The sequence below is a fragment of the Mustela lutreola genome, chromosome 1 (assembly GCF_030435805.1).
Source record: "Mustela lutreola isolate mMusLut2 chromosome 1, mMusLut2.pri, whole genome shotgun sequence".
Taxonomy (NCBI): Eukaryota; Metazoa; Chordata; class Mammalia; order Carnivora; family Mustelidae; genus Mustela; species Mustela lutreola.
Genome location: NC_081290.1, coordinates 191995945 through 192008750, shown reverse-complemented (window position 1 = coordinate 192008750; position 12806 = coordinate 191995945). Strand labels below are relative to the sequence as shown.

Here is a 12806-nt window from a genome sequence, read left to right as displayed (position 1 = left end):
TTCCATGCCATTATGCACCTTTCTTTATTGTATCATTCTTCTATTGTGGGGCACTTGATGTGCTTCAAAAGCTTTAGCTTTACTGAAAAAATTAAAAAAAAAAAACACAAAGAACAGTAAAAAAACAAAAACAAAAACAAAAACAAAAAAACAGAGAACCTGAACCACTGGGCAAGAAGAACATGCAACAAATTAAAACTGTTTCATGCAAAAAAAAAAAAAAAAAAATTTTTTTTTCCCTATGGCTGTGAGCAAATATATGATCCAAGTCGATACTTGGCACTGCTAGGAAAAATACGCCCATCATAATGAAGTTGGTTGATTTTTATAACATGTTAAATCTATTTCAGAAAATGCAGTCTCTTCCTATTTCTAGCCACCTGCAGCAAGGGCAAAAGCAGAGGAGCAATACACTAGGGCTCCGGTGCATAACTATCCCCAGCCACCACCGCTCTCTTCCCTTCAGAACCATATTTCCATCTAGGAGGAAGGACAGAGTTAACGTAATGGGTGTCAAGTTGCACAGTCAGCAGCTTCTTTATCCAAAATGCTAGTTTTTAAAACTTAATTCCTAACCTTATGACTTCTATGGCAAATTAAACTGTATATGTTTTTTTCAACTGTAGATTAGAGTTATTTTTAGTTATGAAGTTATTTTAAGAAATGGGCTGAAAGGTAATGTCAAGAGAATGAGAAGAAAAGCCATAGATTGGGAGAATATATTTGCTAAAGACATACCTGATAAAGGATCATTATCCAAAATATGCAAAGAATTCTTAAACTCAACAATAAGAAATGAACAACCCAAATTTAAAAAAAAAAAAAAAAAATGAGCAAAAGACCTGAACCGACACCTCACCAAAGAAGACATACAGATGGGAAGTAAGCAGGTGGAAAGACACTCAATGTCATACGTCATTAGAGAACTGCAAATTAAAACAAGGTTCCACTACACACCTATCAGAATGGCCCAAATCCATAACACTCATAGCACCACATGCCACTGAAGGCGTGAAACAACAGAAACTCTCATTCATTGCTGGTGGGAATGCAAAACGGTACAGCCACTTTGGAAGACAGTTGGCAGTATCTTGTAAAACTAAACATATTCTTACCATATGATCTAGCAATTGCACTCCTTGGCATTTACCCAAGTGAACTGAAAACTTATGTCCACACGAAACCCTGCACACTGAGGTTTACAGCAGCTTCATTAATAAATGCCAAAACTCTGAAGCAACCAAGATGTCCTTCAGTTTGTGAGCAGATAAATAAACTGGGGTGCATCCAGACAATGGGACATCACTCAGTCCTAAAGAAATGAGCTATCAAGCCAGGAAAAGACACGGAGGAAATTTACATGCATATTCTTAAGGGAAAGAAGCTAGTCTGAAAAGGCTATATGCTGTATGATTCCAGCTATATGACATTTTGGAAAAGGCAAAACTATGGAGCCAGGAGAAAAATCACTGGTTGCCAGGGATTGCGGGGTACAGGGAGACGAACAGGCAGAACACAGAAGGTTGTTAGGGCAGTGAAACTAATATAAATGATACTAGAAAGGGGAGACATTGTCATTAAACGTTTGTGCAAACCCACAGAATGGACCACACCAGGAGTGAACCCCCATGTAAACCGTGGACTTTGGGTGATGGGACAATGTAGGCTCAATTTTAAGAGATGTATCACTTTGGTGCTGGCACTCTGACCGTGAGACGGCTGTGCGTGAGAGCAGGGAGGATGTGGGAACGCTGTACTTCCTGATCAGTTCTGCTGTGAATTTAAAACTTCTCAAAAAATGAAGTTTATTAACTAAAAAAAAAAATAGGCTAAAAATGTGCATTCCTGGGAGACACAGAATTGGATGGCAGCAACCTGGCAATCGATCATATATAAATACCAGAAAAGAAAGGTGAGTGTTTACAAGTTGAAATTCCTAAGTAGACAAAATAGTCTAGTTTGTAATTCTTCATACTCCTTTTACTCTGCCTTTTACTGTCCAATTCATCAATTTCATCTCACTCTTTTCACAGTAGGACCTCTTTAATAGAGAAACTACATATATATAAATATAAATATATAAACTATCTTTAATAGGAGGCTCGGCCACTTGATATGTATCAAAGCATTTATGAAAACGAATGCCTTGAATTTAGCGAATCAATAGGCATCCGCACGCCACTCTTGGAAATGTATCCTATGAGAAGGCAGAACCACGACTGAAAGAAATGGGCTTTGATTTACATCATGCATAAGCTCAGATCGATTTGCATGTGGAACAAGAACAAGCCTATACCTCACCTGACTTGTGGAGGCTGATGGACCGCAGATTAGGGAACAACCTGGCCAGTGAATCATCAGGCTCCTCAATAGCATTCAAATGATTGTTAGCCAGGACGAGAGTATCCAGTGAAGGAAACATAACTCCTAGCTTTCGAATTTCAGTCCAGTCTTGGAGGTTATTGTCTGTTATATGTAGTAGCTTAAGAGAATGACAGCGAATAGAAGGACAAGACACTGTTTCATAGTCATTAAGGCACAGGAAAAGCTCCTCCAAACTGCAGAGAAAAAAAGGAAATATTTCATTGTTTAAAGCAGTTAAGTTTCTACTTTGCAGCTATTTTCATTCGTTCGGTAAGTAAGTGCCTACAGTATGGGGGACTCCGGTAGGGATTATGGAGAAAATATAAAGATGTCTTCCTAAAGCTTAAATATAGCTGGGAAGACAAAACCCAAAACACATAAAACAGCAGAGAATGATATAACCCAGGACTAAATTAATTTTGTGCTTAAATAACTAAGTGCTGAATAAAGCAGTACTAACTTCAAGTACAATAGCAGTTCCTATAGGAGTGGAACTGAAATTGCAGTTAGAATAATCAGGAAAGAATGCGTGGCCTGGACGGAAAGGTAGACTTGCGTAAGTTGCAAGGACATAGAGGTAAATCCCACAAACAGCATGAACAGAATGTTTAGAAATAAAATAAAAACTATCATTTACTGAATTCCTGAGGCAGGCCTTGCTCCGAGTGCTTCCTAGACTATACTGCTATTTCTGCAAGTTAGATACAATTACGTCCATTTTAAAGACAAGGAAAACAGAGCTTAGTGAGGTTAATGACCTTATCGAAGGTCATATGGTCAGTAAGTAGAACTGGGATTTAAAAACTCACTCTAAGCCATGCTAGATGCTGCATGTGGTGAGGAAACCAATCTTACTAGAGGGATAGTGAGAAACTTGGATGGAACAAATGGGGAGAGATGAGGTTCAAAAGGCCTTGATCATTTCCATAGTTAGACAAATAAACTATGGTTTCATATGCTTCTTTAAACTACTTTCTTTGAACACTTACGTGCATACTGAAAGCTAGATTCAAACAAATCTAAGAGTATTTCTAAACCGACAAATAAAAACATATTTCTTGTTTAAATTACTGAAAAGAGTTCCGTTTTCCCATCAGGCCAGCGAGACACTTAATCATCTGAGTGTTAATATATTTTATAGATACTATGATTTTTTTCCCTCCCTAAGAAAAGCGCTGAGGCAAAATTCTGAAATCAGGTAATCAGAAGATTTAAATTGGAGAAAGGGTGGGTTGATGTAGAAATGATAAGTGCTTCTCAGGGATATCTTCTAGCCAAAGGATGACAGATCCTATGTCTTGCTGCTACTCAACACTGAACAAGTATTGCAATGAAAATGCTACTAAATGACCCTCACACCCTCGTTCTAATTACTTCATTCTTCTGACCTCATTCTCCAACCACCATGCTGTTCTAGTGTTTCTGAGACAGGAGATCTGCAGTAATTCTATGTACTAACAAAGATGGCGACATTGCCCCCTCTCCATCATGCCCTCCGGGCTTACTCTGGTAACTCCTGCAGTATCGTGTGGACTGTTTCCCAAGAAGCTTTGCTGTTGTTGAGGACAAGTTTGCGAACCCCAGAGAAGGACCCAGCACATGTTCTTTCTAAAACCGACAAATTCAGAGGGTTGGAACTCAGGTTTAGAAACTCCAACTGGGGAACATTTGACACAATTTTACTGACCTAGAGAGAAAAAAAGAAATGCATATCAGGCAGTAATCAGAGTTTTTAAATAGCAATCGCGCTCACAAAGCTTAAGTGAGTGGGTGTCCGGGAAAGGGGCCCTTCATATCAGGGAGTCCTGTGTTATAGTGATGGTACCTACAGAGGGGCAAAAGTAATTTCAACAAATCTCAGCAAATAATTTAATCTTCCCATGAAATAGTGACATAATTGAAAATTAATGGTACAAAAGAGAGCCCTTCCATGTTGCCTTGGGCAAAGTTTTTGGTTCTGTTCTATATGACATTCTCTTTGATAAGTGGAGAAAAGACAGTTTAGAGGACATTTTAGGCTGCAAATTTCTAAAGAGCTGAGACTGGGTCATGTAATTCTCTCTGAATTTCTCCTCCCTTTTGTCCTCAGTATGTTAAGCCTAATATAAGGTTTATTGAAGAACACACAGTAACAGCTCAAGTGTTCAAAATTGACTACATAGTTATAATCACTTGGGAACAGTTTCAACTTGGTTTAAAGATGACCAAAGTCCAAAATATATATAGTCAAAAACCAAAAAGTGTCCACGACTACATAAGAAAAGAGAAAACATGATAATCAATTTAACAATTTACCTAGTAACTTGGTAGGCAAGAAGATTTTTTTTCTAAAAAATGAAATTAGCGTTACTGACCTATTTGCTCAGCATAGTACCAGTCTCTTTGATATAGCTTATTTCATTTAATTCTCAAAGCAACTTGCAAGGTAACTATTTTCCCATTAAAAAATGAAGAAACTCAGGCTTGGAAATGTTAAATAATTTGACTAAGGCCTCAGCGTCACAAAAGCCAAATCTGGGATTTAAAAACCTGAGCCATTATTCTTCCAGCATACACTACCACTAGTAAATTATAAATATACTCCGGAAAAAAAAAAATTAAGAACTAACTTAAACAAGTATGAAGTGAATATGAGAAGCCCAGTAAATGGGTAAAGCATCAATGTGGTAACTCAACTTTATGAGAAAAGAAGTACAACAGAATAGTTAGGATTTGTTTCACAGTCAAAAACCTAGGTTCAAACCAGGTTCCAACACTTCCCAGCTGTGTGGTCTGATGGGTTATTTCACCTTCCCAGGTCTCAGTGTCCTCATCTGTAACACAGAGAAAACAGGATCCACCTGTTTCTCAGGACTATGGATCAGATTAAATGAGATACATGTGTAAAGCACTTAACATGATGATTGGCATATGTTCTAGAGACTTACTTTCTTACCTATTCCCCCACAGGATGTAAACTCCATGAAAGCAGGGAGAGTACTTACCTAGTTCACTACAGCATAGGGGTGCTTAATGTTTGCTGAGTAAATTAATGGCACAAAATCATTCAGTAAATGTAATTATTACTGACATAACTATTGTATGAACCAACATGTCAACCCCGGCTATATGTTATATTGTATTTACTTTTATTTAAATATGTCCTATTTAAAATCATTGGTATGGGACGCCTGGGTGGCTCAGCAGGCTGAGTGGCTGCCTTCGTCTCAGGTCAGGATCTTGGGGATCTGGGATCAAGCCCTGCATCCGGCTCCCTGATCGGCAGAGAGCCCGCTTCTCCCTCTGCCTCTCCTCCCACGCCCACTTGTGCTCTCTCTCTCTCACGTAAATATAATCTGTAAAAAAAATCAAGTCAAACCAAATCACTGGTACAATGTGAAAAATGCACAAATTCCCAGGCTCTACCATAAACTACTAAATCAGGAGTTTCAAAGGTGAGCTAAGCTTCCTGGTTGGGACCTAGACCGTTTCTTGTCCGAGCTCCATAGGTTATGCCTATGCCCAAAAGGCAGCCAGCATTGAAAACTACAGGTAGAATGAAAAAGTGATGTGCACTTCACCTCAGCTCTGTGTCAGCTACTCAGGCCAGGAGCTCTACCATCATTGCAAAGTGGACTAATTCCAAGAAGATTCAGAGAAGTCGGTCAGAGGGCATGGTCCTCACACTCGGTCAGCAATGCCACACGCTAGCCTTGTGAAATGGGACCATTTTTATCTTCATTTTGCAAATGAAGAAATGAGCTATTTTTTACAGAAAAACACAGTAGGCTTCAGTTTTAATGTAAGTAATTTATGCCAGTCTGTGCACGTTCTCTTGCCTGATCCCTTCTGTGATCAAATGGTGCTAAGCATTTGTGTGATGTACGGCCAGTGTTTGGAATTTAGTCTGTGGCTACGACACAGTGAAACAGTCCACACATGGGATGGGTCCTGCACTCTATCGCCTGAACATGCTTGAAAGGGGTCCTATATAGGGGATGATGGCCCGCCTGGCTTCAAGGGCAAAAGAAGATGAAGAGGAATTTCACTCTAAGTATACAAGAATAACAATTATCGGGGCACCTGGGTGGCACAGTGGGTTAAAGCCTCTGCCTTTAGCTCGGGCCATGATCCCAGGGTCCTGGGATCGAGCCCCACATCGGGCTCTCTGCTCAGCAGGGAGCCTGCTTCCCCCTCTCTCTCTGCCTGCCTCTCTGCCTCCTTGTGATCTCTGTCTGTCAAATAAATAAATAAAATCTTTAAAAAAAAGAAGAATAACAATTATCATATAACCCCCATTAAATAAAAATAAAACATAAACCTCTTACTAACCATCATTCCTCATATTTTATTTTTATAATGAAAAGAAAAAATACCTCCAAATGGATAATTTAAAGGTTTTTGAAGGAATTCTGCCAGAAATTATGAGATATAATCTTCTTCATATTCTGCATCTACACTGCTGTCCCATGATAATAAAGATTTAGAATAATGACTCATTAGCTTTGGAATATTCTAAAAAATTATAACTGGACTATAGTCTAATAATTCAAACAGGAAAAAATAATGTATGTTAGAAATTCATAAATACATTATTTAAAAGGCTAAAGTTAAAAAGGATTTGGGAGTAACCTTACATTAATGATAAGATTTTAGAAAGTATATTAATTTCACAGGTAAATTTACTTAAAAAATGTCCTAACAGCAAAGACTGGCAAACATTCAATAAGTTTCTAGGGCAGTACACCAACTTACCTTTTTTAAATTCTAAAAATCAAAAAGAAAAGACTTTAAGTTACAGTGATACAGTTGACCCTTGAACAATGCAGAGGTTAGGAGGGCACCAACATTCCACAAAGTTGAAAATCTTCATGTAAATTTTGACTCCTCCAAAACTTAACTACTAACAGCCTACTGTGGATAGGAAGCCTTACAGAAAATGTAAACAGTTGATAAACATATTTTGTATGTTGGATGTTATAGACTGTATTCTTACAATAAAGTGAGAGCTACAGAAAAAAAAAATTTTTTTTGTTTTAGTAACGTGTTTTATTTTGTTTTCATATAGAGAAATATAAAGAAAATGAAAAAACACCCTAAATTCAACAGCCCACTATCCTCACTGACGTCAAAACAATAACAAAATGTTCACAGTTTTAAAATTCGAACAGAATTGAAATTTTTCTTGTGATTCGTCCCAGAAAAAAAAAAAATGTATGCATATTCCCACCATATACACTTACATCTCTAGATTTTTTAGAATTTTACATAAAAGAGACTCTTTTGGGGCACCTGGGTGGCTGAGTCAATTAAGCGTCTGACCCTTGATGTTGGCTCAAGTCATGATCTCAGGATCACGGGACTGAGCTCTGTGTTGGGCTCTGTGCTGGGTCTAGAGCCTGCTTGGGATTCTCTGTCTCTCCCTCTGTCCCTCCCCACCCTCTTTCTCTTTCTCCATCTTAAAAAAAAAAAAAAAAAAAAAAAAAATCCTCTGTTTTACTTAACCTTTTTCCTTTTTTTTATGTTTCAAGTTTTAATTTAAATTCTAGTTTGCTAATATATAGTGTAATATTGGTTTCAGGAGTAGAATCCAGTGATTCATCACTTACATACAATGCCCAATGCTCATCGCAAGTGCCCTCCTAAATTCCCACACCCATTTAGCCTATCCTCACCCACCCAGAGAAAATACTATTAAGAACACCATAAGGAAGAAGAATTTTATTTATAGCACTGTCCTGTGAGAAGTCTGCATGCAAACAAACCTGTGCAGTTCAAACCTGTGATGTTTGTGTGCAGAAACACAGATGTGAACTTACATGACCTTCTAGGTCTCTACAATTCTCTAAAATTATCTCAACCACTTCTGTTCTTCAAATTCAGAGTAGAGGACCCTCTACTCTGGCTTCCAAAAATGAAGAAACTAAAGTTTTAAGAAAAATGGGGAAAGGATTGGAAGATAACAATCTGTAACTTATACCCAAGCTATTCTCTGCCTCACCTGAGGGGCTGATTCCTCCCTGCTCTCAACTACTTGGTTTAATTTCTTTTATAAAATGGTTTCGATAAGGAAGGGAGGAAAAAGGAGATGCCTTGGGAAAGGTGAGACGAAAATGTACTTAGCTAAACTTCAAGTCAAAAGCTAAAAATGCATCTGTTTTCACACGTGGATGCCCAATTTTAGAAGGATGGAGACAAAGCTTCGCCTTCCCCTACAGTATTACAGCTCTCATACGTATTTATCTTTATCTCTAGACATCCAGCAGTGAGTAGTTTAAACCACAAAAGAAGTACTTATAACATTAGTGACCATTCAAAACACTAAAAGAACAAACTATGTTATTTTGTCCCATATTACTATCTCAAATATAGGCAAACTAAACTTACTTAATGGCCAGGGACCAATTATCTTTTTGGTATACGGATTGCAATGGTGCCGAAATGTAATGTCTTATAATTGTGACCGATGAGGCATTGGTAGCCTGGCAAAGAGTTTCATCAATCCTAAAAATCAATATGCTCCTGCTGTCAGCACTTCTCCCACCTCTCTGTGCTCTGATAGATATTCTAGAAGATTGGGATCAACTACAGTTAAAGCAAAGGACAAAAAATAAAGGAATGATGAAAACAAAAATAAATTGGAAGACGGAAGCCTGAAGGGTAGCGGCAGTGAAGACTTATTTGAAAACTGCCTGGAAATAGACTAAGAGCACTTATAAGAAGATACAAACTGATCTCAACGGAACATAGGACCCTCTGTCCATTAATGTCCATGTGGCCTGGAAAATACGTAGTGTAACCTTAGTCTACACCAAGCAGAGAAAAGGCTGAAATCCCTCATGTGAACTTTGTGTTCTGCCCACACTGACAGAGCTTGGCTCTTCTGAGGCCACAGCTGTATTGCTATCAAACTGTGGGCAGTGGGCAAACGCCTACCTTATGCTCGTGGTCAGAGTGCAAAGCACAAAGCCTCTCTGAAATCTGACATGCCCAAAGAAGCACGTTTAAGGGAATTGGCCTGCAAACACCGGAGGTGAAAAGATTCAGAGGAAAATGTGGTCTGACTTGTCACTTGTGCAGGTTAAAAACCCTCACCAGATGTTCAGCAGCAGGCTATGGGGGGAATCAGGGAGGAGGAGGATGAACAAGGCAGTTCATGGGGCGTCCGTGCAGTGTGGACAGAGCACACATGTCACTTAAGCATCTCAAAGGAACAAGAAGGCACAGAATGTAATTTGTGGAACACTAAATTATACTAGTTGTTCAGATAAATGAATTAATAAACATATGTACAAACAGAGATTATTTCTTGGAACAGCCCAGTAAATCTGCATATATTAACAAGTCCTTTAACAATCAAACAACACGCATCTCAAAGGATTTGGTAAAGAGCTCAATAAAAATAGGACATATAACCAGAAGCACAATTATCAGATTAAACTAGACTATGAAAGAGATAAATGTAAGAAAAGCTGAAGAAAACTGGGTTACACACAGATTTTTCTCAAAAAAGCTGTCTTAGAATTTGTATAGCATTTAATACCTACAAAGCACCTCAGTGATTAATTTTATCTGCAGCCCTGTCTTAGGGATGAGCACTTAAGCACTAAAGGATTAAGTGAGTTTCTTAAGATCATAGGAAAAGTTGGAGCAAGTGGTCTTGATCAATCCCTAAAATACAGTAATTTATTCACTAATGCAATCAACAAACATTTGAGTACCTAGTATGACACTCTGGGTGCTGATGGTAATAAAGACAAAAATCTCTACTTTGAATAAGCTCACAGTCTAGTAGGAAAACTGTCAAGCAAGCAAGAGATTGGACTACATTGTGATAAGTGATTGCATTTATCAAAGCATTGTGATATAGGTACTGGGATAGTTTGTCTCGGCCTGAGCAAGAGCCAGGGAACACTTAGTAAAGGAATAGTGACTTGGGCCAAGTCTTGAAAGATACAGAGGAAGAGGTCGGGTAGACAAGAAAAAAAGAGCAGTAGATTCAGAATGAATAAAAGCAAGGAAGCTTTTCATGTCAAGAGTTTATCATGAGGTGCAGGAAAAAGCATATGGCTAGCGATGAAGATAAACTCTGAAAGTAGCCAAGGGCCATATGGTGGAAGGCTACATTTAGAGAGTTCAGGCCTTAGTTTCCAGGCAATGAAAAGCAACTACAGGACTTTAAGTAAGAGTGTAATAATCTTATTTCATTGATTAAAAGGAATCTGGTCACACTATAGAAGCTTATGGGAAGCAGAATAAAACCAGAGGTAGGAAAATCTACTAGGAAGCTTTCTCAAGAGAGAAGATCCTAAATTAAGGCAGGAGAATGAATCAAGGAGAAAGAACTATTTTCCCTGATTCTTGAGCATAGTTTCCACAAGGTAATGTCATCATCAGGTAGGCAATATTATATATAATAAGAAAGAAAGTTGTAATGCTTTTATTTGTGTACTTGGTGTGACTTACTCTGAGGGCAAAAGACATCAGTTATTTCAAAACACCTAAGAGACTTAATAAAATAAGGAAAAGTTCTAAGATATTTGGAGTTAATTTCAGTACCAAAAACAAATATTTTTGTAATCTGAGTTTCAAGCTCAAGTAATTTTTGTGGCAATTTAGAGCACTAAATATTGATGTAGTGGTACAGAATGAACACAGGATGTATAAACTAGTGAAACAGTAAAAAACCCAATGCATTGTTAGCAGTCTAAACCACTGTGGTCTTATTAACCTCTTGATGCCCAGAAGAAAGCTCCCCAGTGCTTTTCATATTAATGAAAAACAAATTAGCAGTAACAACCTTCACTGAAAAATCACCATAGAACAGCTGAAGCAGTCAGTTATTTATCTTCAGACACAGACAAGAATCTCAAGTGAGAACCAAAATTCAGCAGAAGTACCAAAATGCAGCAATATAAAAACTTTACCTCATGCCAGTCTTCGAGTTTGTTGTCAGAAAGATCTAGTTCTGACACATGAGCACAGAAGGCAGCAATTTCTTTTTCGTCTCCTGCACATGTTATTCCACAGCTGTTCAACACCAGCACACTTGGGAGGTTGAGGCGATCTGAATAACACAACACTTTTTAAATCAGTCTAATTCTTGTCTGCATACATTCAGCCCCCAGGAATCAAAATCAAATAGTGTGAAATGACATGAGGACCTGGAAAAAAACCCAGAATGTGATGGGGTCCAAGGGTATTGAATTCCAAATATGGCCCAGGAGGAGATTAAAAGTACTGGACCAGTACCACCAAAAACATCTTGTAGGCTTTACCCCTGGCAGGATGGTTGATCTCAACTACCAACAGTACAGCTACCATCCTTCCTGTCATCTCATCATCTGAACCCGAGAACATGTGATTTATCTGGACTCCCACTGTCTTCTAATTGGCCTCAATTCTTTCCTTTTTAAAATTTAGTTCAAAAGTATCATTTTGGATAACTTTTTTTTTTTTTGGTCTGATATGTATTTCTGCCTACTGCTGCCCTTGAAAATTATCTCAAACCATTAGATGGTCCACTATGAAACCACTTCTGTTCTTCAAATTGGTATCATTAAAGAAATCTTCCTTGCTTAAGTGGATCCATTTAAAAATCTGTGTTCTCTTTCTTGTCCATCAATCATTTCCATTTCACATCCACAAAGAATGTGTCCCTTATGAAAATCAGACTTTTAAAAATACATAATTACAGTGAGAGAAACTGTTGCAGAATCTTAAACTATTTAATGAATTTGGTGAAACTGGGGTAGTCAAACTACTTCCTGGTTCAAAAATACATGAGTCAATAAAACCACACTTGTCCTTGTAAAAAGGACAGACATGAGAATTCAACCACTTTTTCCCTATACGGTATTTAAAACAAGGGCTCACAAAAGGAGTATTTTATTCACGGAGGCCTCAAATTATGTAATTTTTTTAACTCAGTACTTTTCAGTATCAAATTTCTCAGAATGGGAATGGATCCTGAAAAAAAATGACCAAGTAAGAAATCTACCTCTTACTGCCACTCCAGTTCATATGGAGTGATAAGACCAGTTGAATTATGTTCCTCAGAACATAAGAACGAAAACACTGTTTCATCCTGATCTCCCACACTCACAAAGAACTACTTCCAGAAACTACGAAATACAAATGAGGTTAAGATGTGAGTGACAGACACACCTTACATATTTCTCAATGTTGTAGATTCTCTCACAACATAGCCCTTCTCCTAGAATGTTTTGATCTCCCCTTTAACCAAGTTCTATATTAGGGTTAGTTCAAGTCTCATAGTGTTGAATCTTTTCTTGATCATACTAATTAACTCTACCCTAAATTTTTTCCCCAGTCACTGTGCCAATTATTTGGGTCAACATAAACTGCCTTATATGTTTGTAAATGTGAATATCTTGTAATCCAGCTAGGCTTTAAGGTCACTGAGGACACAGGCCAGTCTTGTACTGTTTTGTATCCTCCAA

General features: G+C 38.0%; 1 protein-coding gene across 8 annotated transcripts in view; it reads right to left on the bottom strand.

The window, feature by feature from the left end:
* LOC131837366 (tubulin-specific chaperone cofactor E-like protein) overlaps nucleotides 1–12806 on the bottom strand; it is a 157887-nt gene that overhangs the window by 120150 nt on the left and 24931 nt on the right. For all 8 annotated transcript variants that reach the window (XM_059183469.1, XM_059183464.1, XM_059183462.1 and 5 more), the window contains 3 exons: nucleotides 11271–11410; nucleotides 3870–4051; nucleotides 2302–2558 (listed from right to left, as the gene is read on the bottom strand). In XM_059183469.1, the coding sequence (XP_059039452.1) occupies nucleotides 2302–2558; nucleotides 3870–4051; nucleotides 11271–11410 (579 nt within the window). The remainder of the gene's footprint in view (nucleotides 1–2301; nucleotides 2559–3869; nucleotides 4052–11270; nucleotides 11411–12806) is intronic.